Source organism: Dendroctonus ponderosae, unplaced genomic scaffold (genome assembly GCF_020466585.1).
Source record: "Dendroctonus ponderosae isolate FM_Combo_2020 unplaced genomic scaffold, Dpon_F_20191213v2 Dpon_F_20191213_1, whole genome shotgun sequence".
Classification (NCBI taxonomy): Eukaryota; Metazoa; Arthropoda; class Insecta; order Coleoptera; family Curculionidae; genus Dendroctonus; species Dendroctonus ponderosae.
Window position 1 is genome coordinate 29258485 of NW_026017110.1, and position 26748 is coordinate 29285232.

Below are 26748 nucleotides of genomic sequence, written 5' to 3' on the forward strand. Positions count from 1 at the left end.
CTTCTGAGCCTATTCACAGTTGAGAAAGCTTCAATTAAGTGACTGGAGAAATACGTTGTAAACTTAAAGAAGCACAACTTTAAGAGGTGAATGACAATCGATGAGTAGATTAAATAAAACCTAATACAAGAATATGAACCACTTAGGAAAATGATCAAGGAAGAAGTGAAACAAAACCGAATAAACGAGAATAATGAGCCAAAGATATAGATTAAAAGATAATTATAGATTAAATAAAATCGAAGATAACAATAACACTTGAGAAAATAGTCAATAAAGAAGTGAAATAAAACCGAATCAAAGAGAATAATGAACCAAAATTTAAAACATGTAAAAATAAACAGTTCGCTTACTTATAAAAATTGGTACCTAATTTATTTTGTGCGACCAACACACTAACAAAATCAAGCGCAAAAACCTCATCAATCTTTCCTTTGAAAATCGGTCTCCATATAACTTCAAAACCACTCTGGCTGATTATAAATTCTAAATAATATCATGGGGAAAAAGTTCCCATAAAGGCATGAAAAATTGTCGCTTTTAACACAACTTAAAACAAAATTACGCCACACAAATACGTAAAAATTGCGATATTAATTTGTTTTTAATCTCCCCATAAAATATATTTCCTGGTCTTTGTGTACTTTTCATGCTGGTCACAGTTGACCATGCAAGCAAACTTATGCAACTATAAACGCCACCCAACTTTCTGCAATCCGTTCCGAAAAATGTTATTTGCTCGAAATATACGAGATGGATAATGTTTCCTTAAAATAAGAAAAACTATGCTCAATGCGCTCCAAAAGTTTCGAATTGGAGACTCCGTCGGAGATCTTTTTATGAATTTTCAAAATTCATATGATGATTGACGCAATTCATGAATTTGCCAAGTTTTCAAAAAACATCAATTTTTGAAAATCTAATGCAGCGATGAAATTGTCGGTCTCGGAGTTTAACAGCCAAATAACTGTTCAATGTTTTCCGAAAGTTTCAAATTCGAGACTCCTGCAGGGACTTTTCCATGAATTTGCAAACTTTTGCAACTATCATGACGTCTCCATCCAACAACTTTTTTCAGTTATCAAGAGATAGACTTTCGAGGCCATTCCTTGAAACTAATGGGTTTTTCGGGTTTTTAGGCCGTCGTTGGGAAGAATTTCTTTTTGACGTTTCGCAAGCACGAGTGGCTTGCATCTTCAGAAGTGGTTTGCTTGAAGGCTTACACTGTTCTAATGATTTCATCAGACAACATCTCGTCATTTCATCAAGCAAACCACTTCTGAAGATACAAGCCACTCGTGCTTGCGAAACGTCAAAAAGAAATTCTACCCAACGACGGCCTAAAAACCCGAAAAACCCATTAATTTATTGTTTCAGTTATTCCGAAAAATGTTATTTATTTAAATCTAAGAGCGTGAGAATGTTGTCGATTTTTTCATTTGTGAAATGAAGAAAAACTATACTTAATGTGGTTTGAAAATTTTGAATTGAACACTTCTTCAGATATTTTTTTAGGCATTTCCAAACTCTTATTCGATTATCGATTATAAACGACATCCCTCGAGAATCTGCAACCATCAAGAAAACCCGATTTTTCTTAAAAACTGCGCAAGATGAGAGCATTTTCGCTTCCGCTATTTTAATGCGGCAGAACCACTCAATATGGACCAACATTTTCGAATTGAAGGCACCTTCAGGGATTTTTTGAAGAATTTCCAAACTTGTGCGATTATAAACATGCCTCGACTACTATTAGCAACTGTCGAGAAAAATCGACATTTTTTAAAAACTACTGAAGTTTTTGCTTCAGAAATGTATTGTGCAAACTCTACTTAATATGTTATCTATATGCGATCTACTTAATAAAGTTTTAAATTGATGACACCTTCAGGATTTTTTTATTATATTGCAAAATTTTGCGATCATAAACGACTTATTTTTTTTCTTTATCGACTATCAGCAACCGCCAAAAATCAAATTTATTTAAAACTACAGGAAATGTTTGCCCTTGAAATTTAAGGCGCAAAATCTACTTAAAATGTTCTTAAAATTTCTAATCGCGAACTTCTTCAGGGACTTTTTATGAATTTTCAAACTTATGCGATTATAAACGACGTTCATCGATTCAGCATTCGTCGCGGAAAATATAACTTTTGAAAAAAACCACAGAAAGTGAGAGCCTTTTAGCTTAGAATTTAATCAACAAAATGGACTTCATTTGTTTTGGAAGTTTCGAATTGAGGACATCTTTAGGGATTTTTTTATAAATTTTCTAAACGTATGCGATTATTAACATTCATTGCCGGTTGCAACCGTCGCCGAAAATAAAAGTTTTTGAAAAACCGAAGAAACTGACAGCGTTTCTGCTTCAGGTAATAAATGCGCAAAGTCTAGTTAACATGTTCTGAAAGTTTCAAACGGAGGACATCTTCAGGAATCTTTTAATAAATTTTCAAACTTATGCGTTTACACACCACATCCATCGATTAATCGATGAGTGGATTGAATAAAACCGAATACAAGAATAAGAAATCACTTGGGAAAATGGTCAATGAAGAGGTGAAACAAAACAGAATAACAAAGAAAAATTAACCATAATTAAACACATAAAAAATAAGCAGTTCGCTTACTCATAAAAATTTTGAAATTTATTTTGTGCGACCAAAACCTCATCAAACTTTCATTTTAAATCCACTCTGGCTGTGTCGAAAGACTGATTCCATCGGAGTGCGAGAGGGAGCAACAGAAAAGGATCAAGCAAATGTGGTATAAATTGTGCATATTATAGATGCCGATTATTTAGTCAATGTCTAAAGTACACTAATAATAAAATTATTGCTTTTACATTTTAATGATCCCTATAATCAGATCATTTAACAAAATTGAAATGCCAGCCAATTGCTACTAACAGAGTAATTTGTTTTCAAAAATGCTATTTTCAGTTTTGTAAGTAAACACGATTTTAGCACATTTTTACGAGCCAAATATTGAAGTAGTAAAAAGGCTAATGTACGACTTTAGACACAATTTTCACATAAATGACCGCCTCACTCACATTGTATTAATTTATTACACAATTTGGACCATTATGCTTTGAAGCGTTGGTGTGTGTGTCTTCAATTCGTTACATTCTGCATGTTTCTTTTTCAATCTAACGATTAATATTTTTATATTTCTTCAATCCCTAAAATATTAGGCCACCCTGTATAATTTTTTTGAAAATGCAGAAACAATCTATTTTTGACACGATCACTGGTCAATAAGGCTTGCCTGATTGCGTGTTTTGCGAATTGGTTTGATATATCAAAAACAAAACAACATCATGCCATTAGAGACCACGCTATCATAAGCGTGTCCAACATAACCTGGGACTGATAATCGATAACCTCATCATATTGAGGTTATGGAGGGGTTTACATCCATGTATTTATTATAATAATGTTTCGATCTATCAAGAATCACACGAGCAGGACGCGTGTCGATCAGGCAACTGAAAGTTGTGCAAGGTTTTTAATGTTTATTATTAAAACACAATCGGTCAGTGTACACACTTTCGATAAAGGCTAAGAATACCATGTTTTGGGGGGTTCAGGGGGTTCAAGGGGAACATCAGCAGTTGCACACAAAGATTTTTGTGGGATTCCTTAACGATTTTAAGATTTTTGTGGAATTTCTTGGGGAAATGCTCTTCTTGGTCAGTTTTCACTCATTGTTTGCAGTTTCCTTACAAGAAAACACGCGACGATCTTTCCCACCACTCCGAGGCTTCTTACCATCTTGAAACATGTTGCCACGTTTCCACCAAAGCAGCAAATGAGCGGAAAGTGGCGGAAAAACGTATTTCCCCACGAAACTCCAATAAGGAATATATAACACCTACGGGGTGGCTCCTAGAAAATTAACTAAACCGCAGATATTCGGAAGCTGGATCATCGGACTGGAAAATTTCGGTCTAGTGATCAAAGGCCAATTTAGCTGAATTCAGTGAAAAAGTGTGTGGATCGGAAATATACTCTTATCCGCTATACCCTGGAGGCTGGAGGTTATGTTTGATGAATGCCCCGATGAAGTCGAGATAAAGTGGCCGAAGACATCGTCACGACTGCCACGACCGGATCGAACCAGAATTCTTTACGATCGTAATCGCTTCCTGATTGGGTGGGAATGCGAATAATGAAAGGATAGGTCCGATTATTATAGACCGTTTTTCAGACTTCGGTCTACTATTATGTCATTTCCTTGGAATGGCCAACTTAAACAGCAAACGACGAAGAATCGGCCGCATGTCATGGTCGAATCGGAATCAGATTCGGTTCTGAAGTTTTCGATTTTTCGAAGCTACGTTATAATTTAACTGATTTTACAAGTTGATTTTTTTCCTTCAAATTCATCCATTGAAATACATAGTTGAATAAATTCAATCGAGTTATTTCTATTTTTGCCGTTGTTTTGATTCATTTTCATTCCCTCGCATGACCGTTTCTTTATTTTTCAATGTTCTTTTGAATTTTTCCTTTTCTGCGAAATCTCTGATGATGAAGTTCGACTCGAAACCTCTAGATGGGGTTTCAGACTGCTAGATCTTGTACAAGTGCAATCTTGAGTTTCAAAGTTATGCACCGCTTTAAAACATCTTCCTGTCTGTTGACTTATTTCAAATACTTAAGGATAAGAAAAATTACCATCTTTACATATACATAATTATGAAAATTTTTCATGTTAAAAAGTATTTGCTACAAGTTTTCATCCAGTCATCTAATTTCATTCCAATCACCTCAACGTTTAACCTAACTTTTCATAGGAGATATTTTTGGCGTTCGTTACGACGCGTCACCCTAACCCACTTCATTGCACTTCAACCTCACTTTCTGTGTTTATTATGGTTAATTGAGCTTTTGCAGTTAATGGCGACAATTTTCAATCACCCTGTACATAGAAAGTTGTGCTTTCTAATGGAATTCTGTAGCACTTTACAGGGTGGCGCGCAAAAAAGGAATATTACATCAGTGCGGCGCAGTTCTTATCCTTGCAAAACACTATCCATTCAGAAAACTTACGTTTCATCTGCGCCACCCTGTATACCATAATTTTTTTTGAAAATCCATCTAATTGAGACACATATTGCTTAAGGATGTAAGACAAAATATTAAAAAACTATGAAACTTTGTATTTAATTCCTAAGATGGAACACATTTTTGCAAAAATGTGTTCATATATATATGTAAAAATAAAGTCTTATTTCAATGCGTGGGTCAATCGCTTGAATTTGTGTTTTTTTGCCCGATTTCTGTTCCAAATTTCCAGTGAACCTTCACACGAAAAGACGCAAGGATATTCATGATGAAGCCAGGAAAATCTACCGAAAAATTAAAATGCTTATCAATAGAGTGTTAAGTTGAATAAATTTATCAGCATGTTTACTTGTTGCATCGGACGAACATTGAAAATAAATAATAACCGAAACGATAAACTGGATCGCATGACTTTTATTTTGGAAAATATGGAACAGTTACTTAATCGAGGCCATGATTCAACAATTGCGAATTCCTGCAGATCCGAAGAAGAAACAGTGTGGGTGCATCCGTTTTCGGACCAAGAGATGATAATCTTAGAGTGAAACTGGTGAGTTTTTCGTACTTTTAGGCCAGAGACGCTTTGCAAGCACGAGCGTCTTGCATCTTCAGAGCTCAAAAACCTCGAAAAACTCACCAGTTGCAAGCGGTCGTCGCGAAAGCCCTACGCTTGAGTGGAGCACTTAACTTGTGAGCAAACTTCGATGTTTATTCGGCAAAAAAATCTGAGCTTCCCTTCGATTTATTTCAGCTTGGTGAGCAGAAGAAAATTGATGTTCACCCAGTTAAATTACTTAAGGCTTCTGCTGTATGCTTAGTTTCAAGAATACAAATTAGCTGTTCCAACCAATTTGAGTTGCACAAACGCCTGATGAAGATTCACTTTTTCACTGGCCAAGAAATGCTGCTGATTATGGCGATATTTTTCAGGGCAGATGCTGATGAGTGCGACCACCAGGAGAGTCGTTATAAGTAATCGTTCCTCTCGAATGGGCTTTTTCATGCGCTGAATATGCTTATTGGGGCGAAAGAGTTGACAAGAAGTCATGGACATGGACAAATTGCACGGGCTTTGGCGATAAATCTTAATGAGACCGAGTGAAGGACATTGGGCGCCATGCCGGGAGAAACAACTCAGGTCAATGTGAAATGTTTTTGTACTCGGCTTTTTACTGCTGAGGAATGTCGATTTTGAGCATCTGGACCACAGCGGCGTACCGTGAAACACATTGAGAAATAACACAAAAGATGCTGGTTGTAAATCAATTATTAGATCGAATCTACAGTGAGAAGTTTGGTCAAATTGTGCATTTTCAATGTCGACTTTCAAATGGTATCGCAAAAAATGTTCCTCATCTGAACCCCCGCTGAATTACTGAACAAAACTTACTTAACTTTAGGCATTTTTTTCAGGCTAGGATGGTAAAGCTGAACACGCCATCCAAAAAATGTTCTATAAAAAATAAAACCAAAATACACAAAGAAGGCGGAAAATCAATAACGACCAATGGAACCGCGGGACCATACAAATAAACTAGAAAAGCAATTTTTCAACAGTAAAAATATTTAACCCAGCATCTTTTCTTCACATCCAAACAGTGAACAACCATCTACAACTCTCTCGATAACCGCTTAAGAAAAAAAAATCAGCAAATATTCAAAGCAATGGAGCTTTCAGTGTTGTTATACTCATTTACTTCGTTTGAAGGGGAAATTCAAAGTTTAGTACTTCAATTCATATTAAAAGCTTCATCCAAAAAAACATTTGCAATTTTCTCAAAAAACTTAGTCGAACTCCACCTTGCCTTGAACTTGTAGAAAAATTGAGGAGTTTGCAGCCTGCTGAAGCGCACGTTTTAACATCTTCATTCTGTTTCGAGTTATATGAGCATAAGACTATTAAAAAATAAAATTTACTTAGAATTAAAAGTTACGAAATTAAGCACAAATTTTGAAACCTTATTTCTTCAGGCACAATTTGAAACCGCCGCCTTTTCCATCAATCGTAAGATTAACCAGTTTATTGAACCGATTGTGATACATTTTTGTTTGTTAATTTATTAACATAGGAGATATTTTATTTAGAAACTTGCTTTTGACTGCGTCAATAAAGTATTAATTAAAAAAATATATTAAATTCGATTTTGTACATGTTCATATCCTTACGACGTTATTAACACGAGATTAGCCTTGTGTTAACTGATGTTTTTGATTGCATCTCGAGCCCCAGTAAAGAATGCGTAAAAATTGCGGTTTTCACCGGATTGTAGCTAATTTAATTTGATTTGGAACGAGTCGAAAAATACTGAACGCAGCATCAAACTGAACATGAAATTCTCCTACGAAATTATTTAAAAATCAAACCAAATATGAAATAAACAAAATAAAATTGATGAAAAAATGAATTTGATAAGATCTACAAAAAATAGTGCTTTGAAAAGTTAGCGATTCTTCGGTCTCCTGCGCTCTTATTTTAATCAATACAAAAAAATAAAGCGAAATTAAAATCTGATGTTATCGATCTCAACTCAGTTCTTAATTGGACAACTACCTAAACCATTTTATTTTCCGCGTTATAACGTTCAAATGAAAATAATGTCCGACGTTTCCTCCCATGCAAGACATAACGAAAAACCAACAAACCACACAGGAAAACAACAAAACATTGGATTATCACAATGCAAGTGTGACCACTTCCTTCAAAAGTGCATCTTTGACCCATAAACACATATAAATAAGCAAAACCGGGTCGTTTGTTCGATGTTTAGTGTTCGATTTTGAGTGGAAAAAATGAGCAGCAGAAACGAAGCGGCCAAACAGCTGGAAAAGTGGAAGATACAAAATGAGGTACGATCGTACTCTCGATGTTTAATCATCGATTTTCGGGTTTATGGGCTTTATTAACGTCCGGCTCGTAACTTCTTGGCCGGTTTGATCATAAATTGTTAATCGGCGATTTTGCTCAACGATTAAACCAACTGACAAAACGGCCGAAAGACGAAATAATTGGTTCCTTCTCGGCCTCTTGTGTCTTACGGGAAATCGTGAGTTCATTAAAGAGCAATGGCAATAATGCCATAACGTGAGAATAGAGAGTTGCGAGTTGATGGCAGAGCGAAAATTGGCGCAATTTGTGCGAAAACTCATTCACACATTTGGGCTGGAATTTTTACAAAATTCCCCTGAAAATTTAAAAGTCATTACAACTTTCTATACAGAAATATAACTCGTTTATACACAAACATGCATTTTTATGTCATTCTAAGGCAATTATTCAGTCATTTTTACATTGTTTTGATAAACAGTGGCTGCAAATGCTCATTTTATTCATTTCATATGAATGCTGCAAATGCTAATGATTGCTATTGTCTATGCAAATCCTTTCAGTGTCGGAATTTACAATTGCTTTCTTCGTCAAAAATAAGCGCGTGTGAGAAAACAATGCAATTTTATTACGCATTTTAAACGCTCTCATAAAATCTCGAAATTCAAGAACATTTTGCGAAATCCACATTTTTCCACGCGAATAAAAGGTTTTTATGGCGGTTTCTTCACCGATATGTTTTAACCGACTATTTCCACATCTTTATATATTGGTTTTTCTAGTTTGTTAATATTGGTAATTTATTTTCTCATATATTTTTTGCGGCATTTTTTAATGGGGTTTTTAATTGATTATCAAGTTTGGTCGACGAATTTAATTAAGGTTTAATTCTGGGATAAATAAATAATAACAAGAATAATATTAATTAGTAATATTGCGCCAATAGCTGGAAATTTATACCGATTTCAGGGAAACACATTAACTTATCTAGTGAAAAATATAGCTTTAGTGAAGTTAGACTCCTAAGAATTTCACGTGGTTTTTTTCATTGTCCTTAACATTTTCTAATCAAATTTTGTGGATTTTAGCAAGCTCCCTTTTTTAAATTTTTTATTCCATTTCTTGTATAAATCATACTATCAGCTCGAGATACAGAGAGTTAAAATTATCAATTTTGCTCGATTTTTCCGTTCGGATTTTTGCAAATTTCACAATATTTAGATCAAATTTGGAACATTATGTGACGCTCTGGAGTCTACATCGATCTGTCTCAGACTGGGGCCAGAATGTACAGGGATACAATTTTTTGAGGGTCATGTACCTACTCTTTCATCCACCCAAACTTTCTGGTCCCACGCCACTGATTCCTAAAGACATTTCCATAAATTCCTTGTTCAAATGACAAACTTTCTTGTCTCTTTCGTTCTTGTATCTGCCTAAGTTTGTGGGTGTAATTATGCAACATCCTGTACATAATTTAATTTTAATTAATTCCTTAAAAGGTTTTGATCAGTAGGAAAAAATATCCGAATAAAGCTTCAAAAACAAAAAAATTGCGTGTGGAGCTGATGCGGGCGACACAGCTGTGATAAGAAAAAAATCTTGGAGAGAGTTAATAACAGGAGCAGAAGAAGCAAACAGAACTATTTGAATAAATGTAGATTATATTGGAAATTATCGAGTGTCCCATAGATTCGATTCGCTTTGAAATAAACCTACATATTGAACTAAAAGTTCAGGCTGTTGACTTTTTCTTGCAAACAACAAGGATTCTCGTAAAGTAAAATGCGATGTGGATTATAAATATCCAAATAATAGAAACATTCCCAGTCATAAGCAAATAAGTCGGCAAACGTTAATTTTATTTTGCTTAAAATACAAAAACGATATCGACGCCTTTCTTGTTCCATACCTTTTGAATACACTTCTACGAAAAACTGATCCTCCGAGAAAAAAACAAAATTCCTCATTTCCAGACATTCGGCATGTATTTGGCTTCACCTGGCGCCTTTCTCTTCGGCATCAAACCGCACTGATAAATAACAACTTAGTTAATTAAACCGCATAAAATACATCGAGCTCAAATATACCGTGATTCGGATAAAAACTCTCCCCGGTCCGGAATGCAATAAAAGAATGGCAAAGTCCGATGCACCGGTACAGTGCAACAACAAATTGCCGTTTCAGGAATCTCACGGTTCTTAGAAAATCGCTGCTCCAGGTACTGTCCAAGAAACAACAGTACTGCACTCATGCCATACGAAATTGGCATGCTCTGGGGCAATAATTACGTTTGAAAATACTGAAATGCATTGTCCAAACGCCTTTACATCACCGGTATTGTCGGGAAATGCTTATGCTTAATCGGAAGATTAACAGAAAAATGAAGACCGAAAGAGAAACTCTGCAAATGGGCTGCTGAACTGGCGGTCTTCCATTCTATAAAACCAGGTTTGAAAGCATGGACATTTTATAGAGAATCACTTTTATTATTGTGATTCTTGTATTATTTTTACTTTGTTTTCGAGAAAAAATGAAACCTGAAAATTGCTCAAAATGCCAAATTTTTGCACTCAAAAAATAAAAACATGCGTTTGCGAAAATATCCTTCACATGCCACATGCATTTGGACCACTAACATTTCCAAATATATTCATTCCTCACGAGCCTTTTACCAAAAGAATATTCCTCTATAGCTCGCGTGGACGAGAGCCACAAAGCTGAACAGCCAGTATACAGCTTAAGAATGCCAAAAAGCTTTAGCTCAATTATCTAAATTTCCAAACATTGAACCTCAAAAAACGTTTTCTGAAACCCTAAGCAGCGATTGTACCTTGTAGCAATAAACGAAATTCAGGAAACCACAAAGAAAAACATCAAAACATTGATTTATCGCAATGCAAGTGCTACCACTTCCTTCCAAAGTGCATAAATGACACAGAAACACAGATAAATGCGCAAAACCAGGTCGTTTGCTTCATGTTTAGTGTTGGTTTAGTGTGTGATTTAGTGTGGAAAAAATGAGTAGCAGAAACGAAGCGGACAAACAGTTGGAAAAGTGGAAATTACAAAATGAGGTACTGGTAATCATTTCGCACGCTTGATACTTTATAAACCAACTTTTATTAACAACAGACTTTGTTTCGATAAAAAATGCGAAAATTGCGCAAATTTCAAACCTAAAATAAAAAAAAAACGGACATGTTCATAAAAATGTTCAGAAATAATCAATTGTTCTCACAAAAATTCCCCGGCCAATCTAAAAAATAACATAAAAACTCCACAAAAAAGAATGAAGCGCAGTGAAGAAAAGACAACAATTTGTCGGTTTTCAGAGCTGAATATTTTTTTCGTCCATTCAAGCAAATCCACCGTTGATATAAACGATAAAGTTCACGGAAAAGAAGACAAACTAAGGCATTTTCCCAGCTTATTGAATCGTAAAATTTCCTCATTTCTTATGGTTGCACGGAGCAAAAAATTAGTCACTCAGTCATGCCAACACAAGCCGAAGCGTAGAATATTAATTATTTAACTGTTGATGACTGCAAACATACCAATTACGCTACTGTTCTATTATTATTTCTTAAATCTTGAACCGTAAATTTTCCAATCGGTCTATTTGACTATTAACTGTGTCAAACATTATTTCGCCGGAAAAAAATGCAATTTTTAATCTTCTTTATTCTTCCGACAGTAATTTTTAGTTGCCAAACCGACGAATTAATCGGGCCACTAAACGACTACTAAGAAGCGGCCACAGGAAAAAAGCCTATACATTGAACAAGTCAAAACTTGAATAAATTAATACGTACAAATCTGTCGAGAATTTGATCTGATTTCAGAATAAAAAAAATTACTACTGAAAAAGTCTGCAGGTCCTTGCAGATTTTATTAAGAATACTGTTTTTTTTAAACAAACAGCAATAAATCAATCTAAGGAATCGTACAATAATTTTCCCCAAACACTTATCCTTTTAGAACCCCGATAGACAGATTTTTCATTAAAAAACACATTTATATAAATATTTCAGAAACAGTGTTAATAATAATAATCAATCAACCACACTAAAACTATCAATGAAAGGACAGTCAGGTTCAAGATCTACAAGACTTCCTACCAAAAGAGTCACGAATCACATGAAAAAGTTGAGCAAGTCGAAAGAAAATATATTAATTTCTCTCGAGTCTTTTACCAAAAGAATATTCGTCTCTAGCTCGCCTGGACGGGAGCCAATGAGCTGAACACCCAGTATACTAGATTAAAAATGGCAAATTGGTTTAGCCCAATCATCTAAATTTCCCAAAATGGAGCCCAGCATCAATAAATAAAATCCAGGAAACCTAAAAGAAAAACATCCAAACACCAATTTATCGCAATGCAAGTGCTACCACTTCCTCCAAAACTGCATAAATGTCCAAGAAACACAGATAAATACGCAAAACCAGGTCGTTTGCTTCATGTTTAGTGTTGGTTTAGTGTGTGATTTAGTGTGGAAAAAATGAGTAGCAGAAACGAAGCGGACCAACAGTTGGAAAACTGGAAATTACAAAATGAGGTACTGGTAACCATTTGATTTTGGTACGTTTGATCTTTTATAAAAAGCAACAAAATTTTAAAGAAATGCGAAAATTGCGTAAATTTCAAGCCTCAAATTAAAAAAAAACATTTTCAGAAATAATTAGTTGTTTTAAATGTTTTTTAAATAAAATTAAAATTGTTAATCTTCATCATTCTTCCAACAGACATTTTTAGTTGCCAAACCTACGAATTAATCGGACCAGTAAAAGGCTAATAAGAAGCGGTCACAGCCAAAGAACTGATATTGAACAGCTCAGAACTTGAATAATTTAATACGTAAAAGTCTGTCGAGAATTTGATCTGATTTCTGAATCAAAAAAATTTACTACTGAAAGATCCTTAACGAAAAAAATGTGAAAGTGATAAAATATTTATTGATGGCCGCCCGAATTCCATTAGAAAACACAATACATGACAAAAAAGTAATTGTGGATAGCAAACATGAAATAAAAAATACAGAAGAACTGAATTGTAAGAGACGAAAGCGCCTTCATTCAGGTGCTAAGAAACCCGCTAATAGCAGAAAAAATCTTAATAGCTGGACTTGAAGGCAAAAACCCGCCAACTGGTGCTGCAAACCAGTAATAAGTCATTAAGATTAAGAAAAAGTGGAAACCCGCTGCGAATATTAAAGAAATTCTTAGACAACAGTTTAATTTTCAAATTGATACTACTCTATAGTCAAGTTTGTTCATCAAAAAACCATTATTTAATCGGAAACAATACACATTGCAGACATTAAACGAATAATGCAATTTTAAATGCACAAACGCGCGAAAAGAGAAATGTGAAATTTCATCAAATAATTGAAGATTTTGATAAGTTATTTTCCCAAAATGCCAAATTAACGAAAATAACATTTTTCAGTAATCCGCATTGGAAATAAAATATTCAAATTAATGAACAGTAGCTGGAAACTTCGGATAGAAAGAATAATTCAATCTAAGAAAAACAATTAAATAAACATGAAATCAGGATAGACAAAAAAATAGTCAAAGCAGAGAAGAGGAAGCAGATAATAGACGACAATTGTGAGACAGGATTTTATGAAAGCGAATCAGAAAATGTAAGAAACAATGTCAGGATGAAAAAATTGAAACTGCTGAAGTTGGACAGTGGCAATCAAAAACTGTAAAAATCAACCTAAACCTGCTACAAACGAAGCCCTGAAAATATTCCTGAGGATGAATCAAAATCGAACCGTTTTTCACTTCCAGTGTCGAATTTGCTCTACAGATGTGAGACAAGTGTGACTAACCCAAACTAACTTCGAGCTTCTGAGCAACTAAATATTAAAGTACTACGACCTGATTAAAAATCGGCAAAGATCGCATGCAACTTTGAAAAATTCTTGAAAATTGCCTTATTAAGACAGTATTCAGACAAATGAACCATTTTTACTACAAAATGCATCTACAATGAACTTTTCCGCACAAAATGCATACAAAAGCGCCTCTCCTTAGTTCCTGAATACATTTCAAACTCTGTCCTGCAAAACAGCCTTCGAAACCAGACGCAATTTGGAAACATTGTGAAAAATTGCCTAAAAGCCGCCTTAGAGAAGAGATTTTGCCCTACAAAATTCTTCCAAAACTAACTTACTTACTTACTTTGAACGTTACAGAGAAAATAAATGCGAAACTCTGGGCTGCAGATTTCGAGCAATTTTTTGAGCCCTTCTGTTCATTGGCGTATTCAAAATGATTCAATCGTTTTTCGTTGGAAAACTCATTTTTGTAGCTTTTTCAAAAACCTCTCACCGAGCAAGTTTCCCAAAAGCAAATTCAACACAATTTTATCAAGAATACTGTTTTTGAAAGAAAATGAAAAACAGTAACAAAAGTGAAAGAAAGTGAAAAAAAAGAAACAGAAAAGTGTCTGTTGCAAAGTTGAAAGGAAAACATCAAGAAACAAAGAACCAAATCAACCTAAGAAATCGTACCAGAATTTCCCTCAATCTCTTATCCATTTAGCGTAGCGTAACTATCTAGCATGAAACTAAAGAAACTTAAGAACGGTTAGGTTCAACATCTACAAGACTCCTAACCAAAGTCACAAATCACATGAAAAAATGAAGTTGAGCAAGTCGAAAGAAAATAGATTAATTTCTCTCTAGTCTTTTACCTAAAGAATATTCGTCTCTAGCTCTCCTGGATGGGAGCCACTAAGCTGAACCCAGTATACACCTTAAAAATGTGAAATTAATACCAAAAGCGCTTCAGCTCAATTACCTAAATTTCCAAAAATTAAACCTCAAAAAACGTTGTCTGAAACTCTAAGCATCGACTACACCCTGTATAAATAAACGAAATTCAGGAAACCACAAAGAAAAACATCAAAACATTGATTTATCGTAATGCAAGTGCTACCACTTCCTTCAAAAGTGCATAAGTGACCCAGAAACAGATAAATGTGCAAAACCAGATCGTTTGCTTCATGTTTAGTGTGGAAAAAATGAGTAGCAGAAACGAAGCGGACAAACAGTTGGAAAAGTGGAAAATACAAAATGAGGTACTGGTAACCATTTCGCATGCTTGATATTTTAAAAAGACCAACTTTTATTAACAACAGATTCTGATTCGTCACAAAATTAAAAAACAAAATGAGAGAATTGCGCAAATTTCAACCCTAAAAAAAAACACTTTCATAAAAATTTTCTGAAATAATCAGTTGTTCTCACAAAAATTCCCCAGCTAATCTAAAAAAAAAACAGAACAATTACACAGAAAAGAATGAAGGGAACAATGTATCGGTTTTCACAGCTGAAGATTTTTTTTCGTGCATACAACCAATCCACCGTTGATATAAACGATAAAGTTCACGGAAAAGAGGACAAAGTTAGCATTTTCCCAGCTTATTGAATCGTAAAATTTCCTCATTTCTTATCGTTGCACGGAGCAAAAAATTAGTCACTCAGTCATGCCAACATAAGCCGAAGCGTAGAATATTAATTATTTAACTGTTGATGACTGCAAACATACCAATTACGCTACTGTTCTATTGTTTTTTCTTAAATCTTGAACCGAAAATTTGCCAATCGGTCTATTTGATCTATTTGACTATTAACTGTTGCAGACATTATTTTGCAGAAAAAACATGCAATTTTTAATCTTTTTTATTCTTTCGACAGTTATTTTTAGTTGCCAAACTGACGAATTAATGTAGCCGACTAATAAGATGCCGTCACAGTCAAAAAACATATACATTGAACAAGTCAAAACTTGAATAAATTAATACGTATCTGATTTCAGAATAAAAAAAACTTACTACTGAAGAAGTCTGCAGGTCCTTGCAGACTTTGCAGTCAAGAATACTGTTTTTGAGAAAAGTGTCTGTTGCAAAGTTGAAAAGAAAACGTCAAGAAACAAACAACAATAAATCAACCTAAGAAATCGTACACTAATTTTCTTCAAACTCTTATCCTTTCATTTAGCATGAAACCAAAGAAACTTTCTTATTTTGAATTCTTGGCGATGTTTCCTTTCCTATCGTTGGAAACCGCCTTAAAAAGACCTAAACGTAATAAGAGAAATAATGTGGATTAACAAAACCCCGATATAGGGATTTTTCATAAAAAAAAACATTTATATAAATATTTCAGAAACAGTGTTAGTAATAATAATCAATCAACCACACTAAAACTATTAATGAAAGAACAGTTAGGTTTAACATCTACAAGACTTTCTACCAAAAGGGTCAATAATCACATGAAAATGAACTTTAGCAAGTCAAAAGAACGCAAGGGTCATTCACAGATAATAGCAGAAGATCGGGAAAGATGTCGGATCGGATGTATTGAAGATGCATGAAATCGTCCTAGTTTACCTTCAAACAGGCCCTAGATTCACATTTTAGTTAATCTTCGGGCTTGATTTTTAGGAAAAAATTGGCTTCGCCACCAACAGCGCCGGAATACCAATAGTCAATGCAAAAACGAGTTTAACGATTGGAAAAAATGGGCGAATTCCGCTGCAAGACTGGCAATTGATCGAGCATCTCAGCCATTTCAATAGGTAGTAAAAGCACATCATTCACCCCTTGAAAACGCATTAATACTGAATTTTTAGGGAGAGAATTCCCGAGAGAGTTGTGCACGCTAAAGGTGCAGGCGCCTTTGGCTACTTTGAATGCACCAAAGAGCTCAGTGCCTACACGGTGTCCAAAGTGTTTGAAGCAGTGGACAAACGAACTTCAATTGCAGTGAGGTAAATGGGGCGATAGAAAATTGAGCTTCAATTTGCTTCAAATTTACTTTGCAGGTTTTCCGTTGTTGCCGGCAATTTGGGTTCAGCTGACACTGTTCGAGATCCACGCGGTATGTTTCTTAAGCAAATACCTTTCGCACCCTGCGTGAACATCGAAAATTGCAGGTTTCGCATTGAAATTCTACACAGATGAAGGAATATGGGACCTGGTTGGAAACAATACTCCCATTTTCTTCATGCGCGATCCCATTCTGTTCCCCATGTTCATACATAGTCAGAAGCGGAATCCGGTCACCAATTTGAGGGATTGGGATGCTTTTTGGGATTATATTTCTCTCACTCCCATGTCTGTACATCAGGTGAGATAAAATGATGAGAGAAATGATAATTTTTTGCATGACTACACGAAAATATGCATGGACAAGATCTTCTAATATATGCAAAGGTTGATGAAGATGAACCAATTAAATGAGGAAAAGTCAGACATATTTTAGGGCCTAGGGAGTCTAAAAACTCTCACAAGTTCATTTCAGTCGTGTGAGATGTGCATTTTTGGGCCGTTTGCAAATGTTACATTTTTAGAATTTAACGTTAACAAGAACCTTTCAAAATCTACAAAGAAAGCTTGAGCCTAAAAACCCCGAAAAGTTGATCCACATTTGATCAGATGCTAATTTATGCGTCCTTTGTAATCGCTATACCAAAATGTAATGTTTGCATGCAAATGCAGGCTCTTGAATAAAAATTCGTAACTTCTAACCTAGAAAGAATAGCAACTTGAAATTTGCACAATCTATAAAAGACACGTTAGCCTAATAAACCTCATAATTTTATTCAAATAGCACCAGATCCTGATTGATGCGCCTTTCGTAAAATTTGCCCTAAAAATGATCGTTTTCACGCAACTTCAGGATCTCCAAGAATATCAACTTCTAATTTAGAGCGAGTAGCAACTTGAAGCTTTCACAGTCTATAAAAGACACTTGCATCTACAAACTCTGATAAGTTCATTCAAATCGCGTCAGATCTGGATTTTTGCGACCTTCGAAAATATTCAAAAAATCAAATGCTTTCATAGAACTGTAGGCTCTTCGATAACTAGTCGTAAGTTGCGGCGAGTAGCTACTTGAAAATTTCACAGTCTATAAAAGATACGACAGTCTAAAAAACATCAAACCTTTATTCAAATCGCCTCAGATGCTCATTCATGAGCCTTTCTTAAAATTTGCCCTACAAATGAACGTTTTCGCGCAACTTCAGGACCTACAAGAAAAACTTTAACTTGAAAAAACTTGCAACTTTCACAACTGCAGATTCTTCAATAAAAATTTGGAACCTCTAATCTGCAGCAAGTAGCAACTTGAAATTTTCATATATTTCTATAAAACGTTTCTTCAGAACGTCTTCAAAAAAATCAAATTCTAAACTTCTAGCCTGCGTCGAGTAGCAACTTGAAACTTTCAGTCTATAAAAGCCACTTCAGTCTAAAACCCTTCAAATTTTGTTTGAATCGCATCAAATACTCTTCCTTAAAAAAGCATTTTCTTAAAAAAATGTTAACTTCAAATATAAAGCGAGTAGCAACTTGAAACTTGAACAGCCTATTTAAAACACTTGCATCTAAACATCATCAGAACTTCACTCAAAACGCGACAAGTCTGAATTTTTTGCCATTCGTAAATGTTGATCCAAAAATTAAACGTTTTCAAGCGAGTGCAAGTCCTTCAATAAAAAATTGTAACTTCTAATTTGCAGGGAGTAGCAACTTGAAACTTTCACAGTGTATAAAAGACACTTCAGTCTAAAAACATTTTAATCAAATCGCATCAGATGCTGATGTTTGCGCATTTTGCAAATGTTGATCCCAAAATTTTCACGCAAATCCAACTTTTCAATAAAAATTCTTCACTTCTAACCTACAGTTAGAGTGAGCTACTCACTCACTAGAAACTTACTAACAATATATAAAAGACTCTTACTTCTCAAAAGCCTTAAAATTTAATCCGAAAAAAAATTGTCTTTAAAATGAATCTTTTCAAGCAAGTGCTGACCCTCCAACAGAAAATCTAACGTCTAACTAAGAGCAAGTCGCGACTTAAAATTTTCATAGCCAATAACAGATACCTGGCCCAAAAAACCGCTAGAAGTTTATTTGAATTTGAAAATTTAAGTTCACAAGCAACTGTGACTTTATAACTTCTGATTTAGAACGAGTTGCAACTTGAAACTTTCGCATTTTATGCTAAAGGCTTGTATCTGAAAACCTCTAAAACTTTATTCAAATCGCATCAACGGCTAATTTACGCAATTTTTGTTAATGTTGGTCTAAACATGAACGTTTCCTTGCAAGTACAGACACCAATAAAAAATTCTAGCTTCTAATCAAGATCAAGTAGAGTCCTCAAATTTTCAGAGTCTATAAAAGACAGCAGAAGCTAAAGCCGCTGAAAATTTTATGTAAATCGCCTCAGATCCTAATTTGTGCGACCAGTTGCAAAAGTTGATTTGAAAAATAAATTTTCACGCGGTTGCTATTAAATAAAAACTCTTAACGTCTAATCTGGAGCGAGTAGCAACTTGAAACCTTCACAGTCTATATAAGACAGTAGAATCTAAAAACACTGCGAAAATTACTCAAATCGCACCAGTCGAACTCAAATCACAGCGATTCCTTCATATGAGCTTTTGATCGAAGAGTGATCTTAAGCAAAGCTCAAACTTGAGCACCTTCAGCTTCATAAGCGTACCGAACCATAACTAAACTTTTGACATAATAAGCCCTAAAAAATATGCAGTTATACAGTTTTGAAACTTTAAACTCAAAAATGCAAATACTTCCCTATTTAACTGGTTCTCTTCTTCTGAAGCAAATACGATCTGAACTCCTGTTTTTCTACAGCTACAGTTTTTCTTGCCGCAAACTATACTTTAGTTTTTTTATTGGTTGTAATTAGTAAGCCTTTACTTTCCAAAATTCACCCAACAGTACTCTGCAAACCCTTAATGCTCTTATCGCTGAACAAAGAGGTCGTTGTTAAACAGCTTTAATTAAAAAAGAAAAGAAATGACGCAGCAAATAAAAAATGCCCAACAAGCCACGCCACAAAAGGCGATTTCATGCTCTCATCAACGATCAGCATGAATAAAAAACTACAATTATTATCGATTTCGTCTCACATAAATGAGCCAATGTTCTGCAGGTGATGTTTCTATTTTCGGATAGAGGAATTCCGAAAAGTTACCGCCACCAACACGGATTCGGGTCGCACACCTTCTCACTGATCAACAAAGACCGGAAGTTGACGTGGTGCAAATTCATTTACAAAACCGATCAAGGCAAGTGGAGAATTACAAAAAAATACTTGAATACACTATTAGCACTTGGCAACCGGTTACGTGGAAATGCTGATAAGGAAGCTATGTTATCGGCATTTGAAAAATCATTACCGGACTTGTCGAATGACATATTTGAAATATTTTGTAATTACACCCAGATTGTTCATTTCCCTTCGATAAAGCAGATTTTCGCTTTCAAACACAATGATGATATTTCAGGAATAGAAAATTTGGATCCTGAAGAAGCAGAAAAGATTGCAGGCCGAGACCCGGATTACGCCGTCAGGGATTTATACGAATCAATCAGTGAAGTCGATGGCTACATCAAAAAGTACCCATCATGGACGTTCTACGTCCAGCTGATGACACCGGAACAGGCCAAACTGCAGAAGTTCAACCCCTTCGATATTACCAAGGCATTTTCAATTTCCATTCAAACCGATTACACACGTGTGAACCAACACTTTCCTGCAGGTGTGGCCACACAAAGAGTTTCCACTGATCGAAGTGGGAAGATTCGTTCTGAATCGAAATGCCAGCAACAATTTCGCCGAAATCGAACAACTGGCTTTCAGCCCAAACAACTTGACGCCTGGAGTTGGGGCGTCTCCAGATCGACTTTTGCAGGGAAGGTTGTTTGCTTACCAGGACGCCCATCGGTATCGATTAGGAGCAAATTTCCAACAAATTCCAGTCAATAAACCCATTAATCTTACGGTAGGTCCAATAGAGAAACTTTGATTGATCCACAACATAAACCAGCTGATTCACATACACAATTGCCCTTTACTTGGATGGCGTATTTTCAGAACAACTTCCAACGCGACGGCTTCATGTGCTCTTTTAACCAAGGAGGAGCACCCAACTATTATCCGAACTCCTTCGGAGGACCCAATTCCGATCCGTTTGCTGAAAGTTGGACTCCACCTCCAGAGTATGTTGCGGGCTTTGAAAACTACTATCCAGAGTTCTACGAGGAGGACAATTACTCCCAGCCGAGAGCGTTTTGGGAGCAAGTATTGGATGAGGGGGCCAAAAACAGATTGGTAATTATTTCCAGTATTTAAAGAATCATCCGGCTCCCAAACTAGCCGAAAACAATTTTTTTCGCGCTTCCGCGACTCGACCAATACTCTTCCTCATCATAGCTTTCATTTCCATTGAGGTTGGTGATCAACATCGAGTAAATCTATCTATGTTTTCTCTTTGTGGGTGTTGTGCAAGTGGACAAAACCTAACTTAAATTCCGGCTTCGGCTGAACCATTAGGAGCTTTCAAACTTTAGGCCAAACTCCAACATTTTTTGGTGCTCAAGCATCGAAAAAATGTTCAAAAAGTCAAAAATATGACGAGACAAAAACTTGAAGATTTTACACAGTGAATCTGAAGGTTTCGTGTGTAAACGCAAGACCTGACTTAAATCCAACGGAGTATTGAGTTTGTGGAGCTTTTTGAAGTTGAACCTGAAATCGGAGAAACTTTCACTCTTAAAGATTCACTTAAAAATTCAAAACTCGCGAACAAGAACTGGAAAGAAATTGAACTTATCTGTATCTGAAGGTTTCAAGTGTACACACAAAAAACTTGCGGATTGATTTTTTAGAGTTTTTTTTAACTTGAAGCTGTAATCCGAAAAACGTCAACGTTCATAAATGATTCAAAAGTTCATACTCATACTACATAACTCGAAAACATGGAGCGATAAAACTTTGAAGTTTTTTAAAGTATATCTGCAGGTTTTAACTGCACATTGACAAAGCCCAACCCTGATCGGTAAAGAAGTTGATTTTTGTTGAGTTGAGACCGAAATAGGAGACACTTCCACTTTTAAAGATTCACCCCAAAAACTCCAAACTCCCAAAAAAATCGGAAAATAAATTTAACTCGACAGACAGTGGAGATGAAGTTTCAGGGTGCAAGTAGACCAACTCTAATTTAAATTCCGATGTCGACTGAAGTATTGGAAGATTTCAAACCTTCAGCCAAATTTTCACACATCAAGCACCCAAAAAAATTCCAAAAAAAGGCGAATAAGTCGCCATAAAATTCTAATAAGTTTCTACGCGTTACATCTGAAGGTTTGAAGTGTATATAGACAAATCCTGACCAAGATCGGAACATGTGGTGATTTTTTGGAGCATTTTGAAGTTGAGACTCCAATGGTAGATCTTTTCACTGGAGGGCCAACTCAAAAACAATTAAAACTCAAGACACAACAGTTCAACTCTTTAAGAGTTAAAGCTACATATTTTTACGTCCAGTATATAAAAAAAAAGATAACTCAAAAGCCCCACAAATAGTTGCCTTCTAAATCATTGAAAATAAACTCAGTGCAGTTTCCAGGTAGCGAAAAATAGGTCAGTTAAAGAAACTTTCAGATACCCACGATTTTCCTGAAAATTTCATCAGTTGAGTTTGCAATCTCGAAACTAAACTGATTAACTTTCGTTTCAAAAACAAAATGCCAACTTTTAACTGCATTTTCCTGGAATCACAGTATTTGCTTTATTTTTCAAGTTCCCTGCTCCTTTACCAGTTTTAACATGTTTTCCAAAATCAAATCCCCTGCACTTAAGTTCGTCTCCCTGCACAAAAAACTGCTGGCGACAAGCAAACAACTTTGCTCATTGAAAGAAACCAAATAACTTTCCAAGCAAAATGCAAGAAACCCAGTTAATGTTGATACAGATCGAAACGCGTCCAAAATAAATGTTTGTATAACTTGCAGGTACATAACTTGGCAGGTGCAATTAAACTGGCAAATCGCACGATCCAAGAACGGATTGTGGATGTGTTTAACAACGTCAGCGACGATTTGGGAGTTCGATTGAAAGAGTTGGTGTTCAATGATGCCAAAATTATACAATTCTAACGTGCTTTAGCCGATTCGACATACAATAAATGCAAAAATCCACTAGTTAATTGAATAATTTTTAGCCCTGTAGCCACATTTCCTCAACACTCAAGATAAGTGTTTACGACATCAGTTTTTATCATCCTGAGTACCTACTCCGTTGCGTAATTCATTGGCCACGTAAGATGATTACATGGGAAAAATATCCGTTTAGGAAACTTTTTCCTACCCATCTATGTAACGTGAACGGAAACTCGGTTACGAACCAAAACGAAAAAATTGTCAAAGGAAATGATTACGTTGATGGTTTTCCGCTTGGCCGGCCGCTAATTAAGATCGATTGAGAATCGGCGGGACCTTCCTTCATCGTACATCAAATTATGTCAAGCAGATGACCGAAACACGACATATTATTTCGCGAATTAGACAAAATACTTACCCCTCTGAATTAGCTTGGGTGAACAAAAAACACCTACCTGAAACCAAAGGTCGAAATTAATTTAATTGCATTTCAAACGTTGAGTAAGAACACATAATTTTATTTTGATTATTACTTTGAACAATTTTATAATAGTTTAAAATCAGAGGATTCTGAAAATGTAAACCTGCCGATGAGGAACAGCCGAGTCGGCTCATGTCTTAAGTGCAAAGCACACAATGTAAAACTATTTAAAAAAAACATCATGTTCTCTTCTGCCTATACCTAATTGTTAACATCCAAAATTTTTTTAAGTCAGTCTTCAGAATCTCTTCATGTGAGGATTTTTCATTGCACGCCTACATGCTGATTACTACAATGTTTCGTATCAATTTTTTTTTAATAATACGGTAAGCTTTGATAATTGCGGCAATTATCTATAACATGTTTTCGAAGCGTCCTTGGGCAAGCCAATTGACGAGAAATAACTAAAAATTGGTTTTACAATGTTTTCGTTCACCTAGACATACAAAAATGCTGATAAAAGTGTGAAATATGTGGAACATTTGCGACCGAATTAGAAATATCACAGATAATGTGTTAATTAGCGGGAACTTTATTTAAACAATTAGCAGCGATTTGTTGCTTAAAGGTTTAAATCGAACAGTTTTATCGATGATCAGTGCCTGGTATTTATCGATTAGATTAACTCAATTTGTTAATATGGATTTAAGCGAAAATATGTGCAGGGATTTTAGTGGGAGTAATTGTCCCTTTCAAGCTTCAATCGCTAAATAATTCAGCCAGCCAAAGCGAAAGCATTTGAAACTGTCTGCACTTGGAGTCATTTTGCTTTCACTTACTCATAAATTAAGAAAATTTAAGCATTAAGTACAATAGTTAACTGAAAATTTAGATAGATTGTATATTAACGCGGAGTTAAATAATTTGACAAAAAAAAATGGTTAAAAAGTGCGGTAGAAATGTCGATTTAGGGAAAATGATTGGCACTTTTACCAGCTAGCTGACTGACAACTCGACTAAATTATCTTACTTAGTTTCCTTTCTATTTTCCCATATACGACAAGGTCTAAAACTGTGATTTATTCAAATTTTGCTGCAAAAATTATGGAAATATCGATACAGTAGTAGTAATTGTCATTTATAGTTTGTAAAATGTATGCATAGAACTGCAGGTTTTGCACCTAAATAAATGTAACTAGAATTTTCACTGATGCATTATTTTCAGTCTTGTTATGAAAATTGGTAGAATTGTCGATTTAGTGGGAATAATTGTGACTTAGCTGTTCAAAACTGAGCTAAATTGTTGTTTCTTCTTGTTTTGTCACAGAAAACTAGATTTAAATCTGTTTGTTCAAGTTTTGGTTCAAAAAATTACGTTATCTTTAATTTTTGAAAAAAAGAGTGAAAATTAAAGTTACTTTTGCAGCTTCCAATCAAACTATATAAAATTTTGAACTGCACCACGCAAGTGAATTCGTTTCAGTCAAAACAAACGCAATTTTAGCCACAAAAATGCATTTAATTGCAGGAGAGACACAATAGTTGCCAATGCTGCACTTAGAATTGCAAAAAGTGTAGTTTTATCTGCATAATTGCAGTTTTTGTAACACCAAGTAAAACCAGAAATCGAACTGTTGCATACTTTCAATGTGCGATGCAAAAATGGTAGAAATGTACATTTAGTGGGTATAATTGTCCTCTATCCGTTGAAAACTGTTTTATTAGATAAAACTGGATTTGAAACTTGCATTGTAAAACGTTGAGCGAAAAATGGAAAAAATGCCAATATAGTAGGAGTAATTGTTACTTTTATCCAATAAATAATAAATATTCCAGCTGCTCTACTGAAATGGCCATAAAATGTAAATTCTTTTCAGGTGCTCCTGTAAATAAATGCTAGTTTTTGCAATTGGTTTTACTCGAAATAATCGCCAGTTTAGCAGCAAAAAGTGGATAAAATTGCAGTTTGGGGACAATAGCCGTGGTCAAGGTAACACGTAGAGTTGGAAGAAGGATAGTTTTAACTGTACAATGCAGTTTTTGTAGCGAGGAAAAAAACGAAAATTTCAATTGTTGCATACTCAATACCTATCTTGAATGCTGAAACCTATCTTGATTGAAATCTCTAATAAATGGAATGTTTCTTTCCTTTTACTTACATAAATCTTTGAGTCGCAAAAAATGGTAAAAATGACGATAAAATAGGAGTAATTGCCACTTCAACACAGCTTTTAAACGATGCATTTTTCATCCGAATTTTACAACAATTTGCTGTAAAAATGGGAATAATTTTTTTGGGCTGTGGGAGTAAGTTGGCATAGAGTAATGCTTGTTTTGTGAGATTTTACAACAATTTGGCGAGTAAATAAAATTAAGGTCAAATTGTCAGTTTTCAATCCGAATATCTACCCGAAATCGATATAATTACAGTTTTTTGAACTGCACAATGCAAACGACTTTGAATGTATGACAATCCTGCAGTTGAAGCAACAAATAAATTAAAAGTGATTTTAAGATTTAAAACGGTTAATAAAATAATTTTTTTATTGTTACGATAGATAACTGATAAAAACGTGTATGCAACTGGCAATAATTGTCTCCGTTTGATTATTACCGCTTATCACCCGCACCTTTCAGCTGTTATCTTGATTAGAGCTCGGAATTTTTAAAAATCTGATATTCGAATATTCGTTTAGTGGTTTATTCGAATAGTAAAATTATTCGAATACTCGAATATCTAACGAATATTCGAATATTCGAGTATTCGGGTATTCGAATATTCGAGTATTCGGGTATTCGAATATTCGAGTATTTCTATTCGTATTCGTTTTCCGTTCACCGTTTTCCAAGAAGAAAAATCTTGATATTATCTCATAACATTTTTGGCAACTAGCCGCAACGGATAAAAAAGTGCCTTTGTCGACACATTAATTGTAACACCGCGCAAAAGTTGATGACGCGTATCACCAGAACACAGAGACGTAATTTTACATTCATTTGCAGGAGAGTAAATGATTATTTTCATTTGCTTGTAAATAGATGGGTATTTGTTTAAACGCTTGTAGAATATGAATAATTTATTTTATAAAAGTACTAGCTGACCCGGCAAACGTTGTATTGCCATATAAATTATTCCTAGGGTTTTTTTTCATCTCGAGTGGGCGGCTTGCCCACTTGAGATTTTTTTAAATTTTATTTTAAATTTATTGAATTACTAATATAGCTATTAAAAGATAGGGGTTTATGGCAGCACCCATATCACTTAGGGGTATAAAAAATAGATAACCTTTTCTCAGATCTACTGAATATACATACAAAATTTCATCACAATTGGTCAAGCCGTTTCGGAGGAGTATGGTAACTAAAACTGTGACACGAGAATTATATATATATAGATACAAAGTACATATAAAGATATTTGCACCTTGTGAGT

At 35.0% G+C, this 26748-nt stretch overlaps 2 protein-coding genes and 1 long non-coding RNA gene across 6 annotated transcripts in view; 2 read left to right on the forward strand and 1 right to left on the reverse strand.

Annotated features, from left to right (window-relative positions):
* The window catches only part of LOC109534603 (mannosyl-oligosaccharide alpha-1,2-mannosidase IA), a 64535-nt gene that overhangs the window by 13937 nt on the left and 23850 nt on the right, over positions 1 to 26748 (reverse strand). The window lies entirely within an intron of this gene.
* Positions 5522 to 7204, forward strand: LOC109545856. Its single transcript, XR_002172700.2, has 2 exons — positions 5522 to 5762; positions 5824 to 7204. It is a non-coding gene; the product is annotated as an uncharacterized LOC109545856 (long non-coding RNA).
* LOC109542104 (catalase) lies at positions 7809 to 22936 on the forward strand. 3 transcript variants are annotated; one of them, XM_048663364.1, is made up of 10 exons: positions 7809 to 7919; positions 16358 to 16491; positions 16546 to 16683; positions 16738 to 16793; positions 16849 to 17042; positions 19884 to 20019; positions 20239 to 20435; positions 20494 to 20736; positions 20829 to 21065; positions 22748 to 22936. In XM_048663364.1, exons 1-10 carry the CDS (start codon positions 7863 to 7865, stop codon positions 22889 to 22891), a joined length of 1536 nt encoding a protein of 511 aa, XP_048519321.1. In that variant the 5' UTR covers positions 7809 to 7862; the 3' UTR covers positions 22892 to 22936. The 3 variants fall into 3 exon arrangements, with proteins under 3 accessions (XP_048519321.1, XP_048519328.1, XP_048519319.1); XM_048663371.1 differs by lacking the exon at positions 7809 to 7919 and adding an exon at positions 10782 to 10973; XM_048663362.1 differs by lacking the exon at positions 7809 to 7919 and adding an exon at positions 14320 to 14989.

What these genes read in the sequence shown, in the direction of transcription:
- LOC109542104 (XM_048663362.1), top strand. Translation starts at nt 14,915, where the DNA reads ATGTTTAGTGTGGAAAAAATGAGTAGCAGAAACGAAGCGGACAAACAG. An exon ending in CATCTCAGCCATTTCAATAG is followed by an intron (nt 16,492 to 16,545) that starts GTAGTAAAAGCA and finishes CTGAATTTTTAG; the next exon opens with GGAGAGAATTCCCGAGAGAG. An exon ending in ACCCCTTCGATATTACCAAG is followed by an intron (nt 20,436 to 20,493) that starts GCATTTTCAATT and finishes ACTTTCCTGCAG; the next exon opens with GTGTGGCCACACAAAGAGTT.